At 70.0% G+C, this 2,807-nt stretch overlaps 2 protein-coding genes across 2 annotated transcripts in view; one reads left to right on the forward strand and one right to left on the reverse strand.

The window, feature by feature from the left end:
* Positions 1–710, forward strand: part of MNEG_3329 (hypothetical protein) — a gene marked incomplete at both ends in the record, with an annotated part of 11,467 nt that extends 10,757 nt beyond the window's left edge. The window contains one exon of the mRNA XM_014048195.1: positions 175–710. Coding sequence (XP_013903649.1) covers positions 175–710 — 536 coding nt within the window. The remainder of the gene's footprint in view (positions 1–174) is intronic.
* A 640-nt stretch (positions 711–1,350) lies between these two features.
* Positions 1,351–2,680, reverse strand: MNEG_3330 (hypothetical protein; the record flags this gene model as incomplete). The annotated part of the gene is made up of 3 exons (XM_014048196.1): positions 1,351–1,586; positions 1,773–1,866; positions 2,126–2,680. The coding sequence occupies 3 exons, from the start codon at positions 2,678–2,680 to the stop codon at positions 1,351–1,353; spliced, it is 885 nt and encodes a 294-aa protein (XP_013903650.1).
* Positions 2,681–2,807: the final 127 nt, after the last annotated feature.

Here is a 2,807-nt window from a genome sequence, read left to right on the forward strand (position 1 = left end):
ACACACACACACGCACGCACGCACGCACGCACGCACGCGCGCGCACACACACACACACACACACACACACACTCACTCTCTCACACACACACACACACACATGCGGGCGCGCTCGTACGCACGCACTCACGCACTCACTCACACATACACACACAAACACACGCACGCGCACAGGTGGCTTGGGCCGGGACCCCGCATCTGCAGCGGCCCAGGCCTCAACCTCGCCCCGCGCATGCCTTGCCGACCTGGCCACTCTGGCCTCACTGGCGGCGCTGGCCCCAGCCGCACTCTGGCGGGCGCTGCCGCCGCAGCTCAGGGCCATGACGGGGGGCGGCGGTGGCGGCGGCGGCGGCGGTGGCGGCGGCGGAGACCTGGCGGCAATGCTTGTCGCGGCGGCACGCCTGGTGGCCATAGGCTGTGACCGCGGGGCGCTGCTTGTGTCTCAGGACCTGGGGACTGCCGTGGCGGCCGTGGTGGCGGCCAGCGGTCCAGTGGGCGGCGCAGCGACTGCGGGCGGCAGTAGCTGTGGCGCAGGGGCTTGGCTGCAGCGTGCGGCGGAGGCCGAGGGCCTGGAGGTGGAGCAGCTGCTGGAGTGTGGCGGCCGGGCGCTGAGTGACGATGCGGCACTGCTGCTGCGGCTGCGCGAGCTGGTAGCGTGGGACGCATCAGACGAGTATGCTGCGCTGATGGCCCATCCTGCACCACCTTAGGCCGGATGGGCGCGGCAACCCCTTTGCATTTGCTTTGTGTTCTGGGGACCCCTGCGACCCTGCTTTTGTGCCGCCCGTACGTGATGTGTATTTTGTTGTGTGCAACAGGCTGCTCATATTAGATACAGAGGGGAGAGACTACCATGTACTGGTGGTGAATGGTGGGCGCGGGTGCTGCTGTCCGCTGAGCAGCAAACAACAGTCACCACAGCACTGCTTACCCAGGCAGCAGGCCAAAACTCTAAAAGAAGAGAGGAAAACGACCAGCAAAAAGTGGCTGCAGGCGCAGCGAGGGTGGCTGGTGACGCAGCGCCGCAAGCGATTGGCGGTGCAGGGTTTAGGGTAGTGGCAGCACAGACAGAAAGGACGGCCCACATCGGCGTTCATGCAGAGCGCCGCGACATTGACCGTGCGAGAAAAGGCACCAGGAGGCGCTTATGTGCGGCAGCAGGTGCTTGGGGAGGCACACGCAACGCATGCGTAAATACGCTCACCTGCAATAGGCTGCGACGGCTGCACAATCGCTGCCAACCCGCCTCGTGAGGCCTACGCTGCGGCGCCTTGGGCAAGCAGGGCAGGCTTCGCCGCGACCTGCCCCGGCCTGCCGCTCGATGCCGGCCCCCAGGGCCGCGCGCGCCCCTTACATGAAGAGCAGCGCGGCGACGTCTGAGAGCGACACTACGCCCTCCACGCGCCCCGTGCCCCGCTGCACCACCACCAGCCGCCGCACCCCAGGCAGGCTCAGCCGCTCCACCACCGTGCGCAGGGCGTCGTCCCGCGCCGCCACCGCCACGCGCCCCGGCTTGCCCATGCCCGCGCCGCCGCCCAACTGAGAGCCTCCGCGCACGGCGGCCTCGTTGCTGCCCGCACCAAACCCTGAGGGAGGGAAGGGCGCGCCGACACGGGAGGACGGGCGCGGGGTTCAAACGGACGGATGGCCGGGCACGCCGCACGGCTGGTAGGCTGGCGCAGGAGCAGCGGTGCTCAGTATCGTGCAGGGCCGTTCATCCCGGGAGCCTGACCACCCTGCTTCGCCTTTCCAGCCCCCACCCCTCGACCCACCGATTTGGTGGCCATCCGCGCCCGCCACCCCGTGAGCGGAGCCCTGCACCCAGCCTGGCAGCGCCGAGGGCGCCGTAGAGAGCGCCTGGCCGACCTGGGGCAGGGGGGGGGGGGCGGTAAGGGCCGATCGGGCGAAGATGAGGGGAGGGGGGAACGAGGCGGTCAGTCAAATGAGCTGAGGAAAACGGCACACGGGCTTGCTGGTGCGGTCCCCAAATCAAGTGCACCTGCGAATGGTGGTCGCCGCGCACACTCCTCGGTCACTCCCCCACAAGCTCCCCTCTCGCACAGGCCACCCAAGCACGCTTGTGCACCCCGCAGCCCCACTGCACCCCCCCCCTGCCCCCCCCCACCGTGACGTCCTCCCACTGCAGCCTGTTGTAGGCGTTGCCGCGGCACAGCTGGGTGATGTCAGCGCGCGCGTACACGTCCAGCAGCACGCCGCGCTCGTCCACCACGGGCAGCGCGCTGACGCCAGCCTCCAGCAGGAGACCCAGCGCCGCAGTCAGAGGGGTGCTGGGGTGCACCACCTGCAGCGGCCGCACGCGCAGCGCGCCGCCGCCTCCGCCCTTGCCGCCGCCGCCGTCCTGCGCGCACCCGCCGTTGGCCTGGCCGGGCCCGCCGCCGGGCGCCTGCGCGCCGCGCCCGCTGTCCGCGCGGCGCGCCATCATCATGGCGACCGCCTGCTGCTGCCGCTGCCGGTAGGCCGCCGCGTCGTCCTCCCCCACCGCCTCCTCAGACCAGGTGCCCAGCGCCAGGCTGCACAGCGGCTGCGCGAGCAGCGGCAGCGACGCCAGGCTGGCCCTGAAGTGGCGCATGAGGCAGGCGGTGACGCCGCCCAGCGTGGCTATGTGCAGCACGCTGGGCACCTCGAGGCCCCCGGGGTCGCAGCTCAGGATGGGCGCCATGGAGCAGCGCGCCTGGAACAGCGTGCGCACCACCTGGGGAGAGGGGGGGGGGTGGGGTGGTGGTCGCATGCGGTGTGTGTGTGTGTGTGTGTGTGTGTTGTGTGTGTGTGTTGTGTGTGTGTGTGTG

Source organism: Monoraphidium neglectum (genome assembly GCF_000611645.1).
Source record: "Monoraphidium neglectum strain SAG 48.87 unplaced genomic scaffold scaffold00414, whole genome shotgun sequence".
NCBI classification, from domain to species: Eukaryota; Viridiplantae; Chlorophyta; class Chlorophyceae; order Sphaeropleales; family Selenastraceae; genus Monoraphidium; species Monoraphidium neglectum.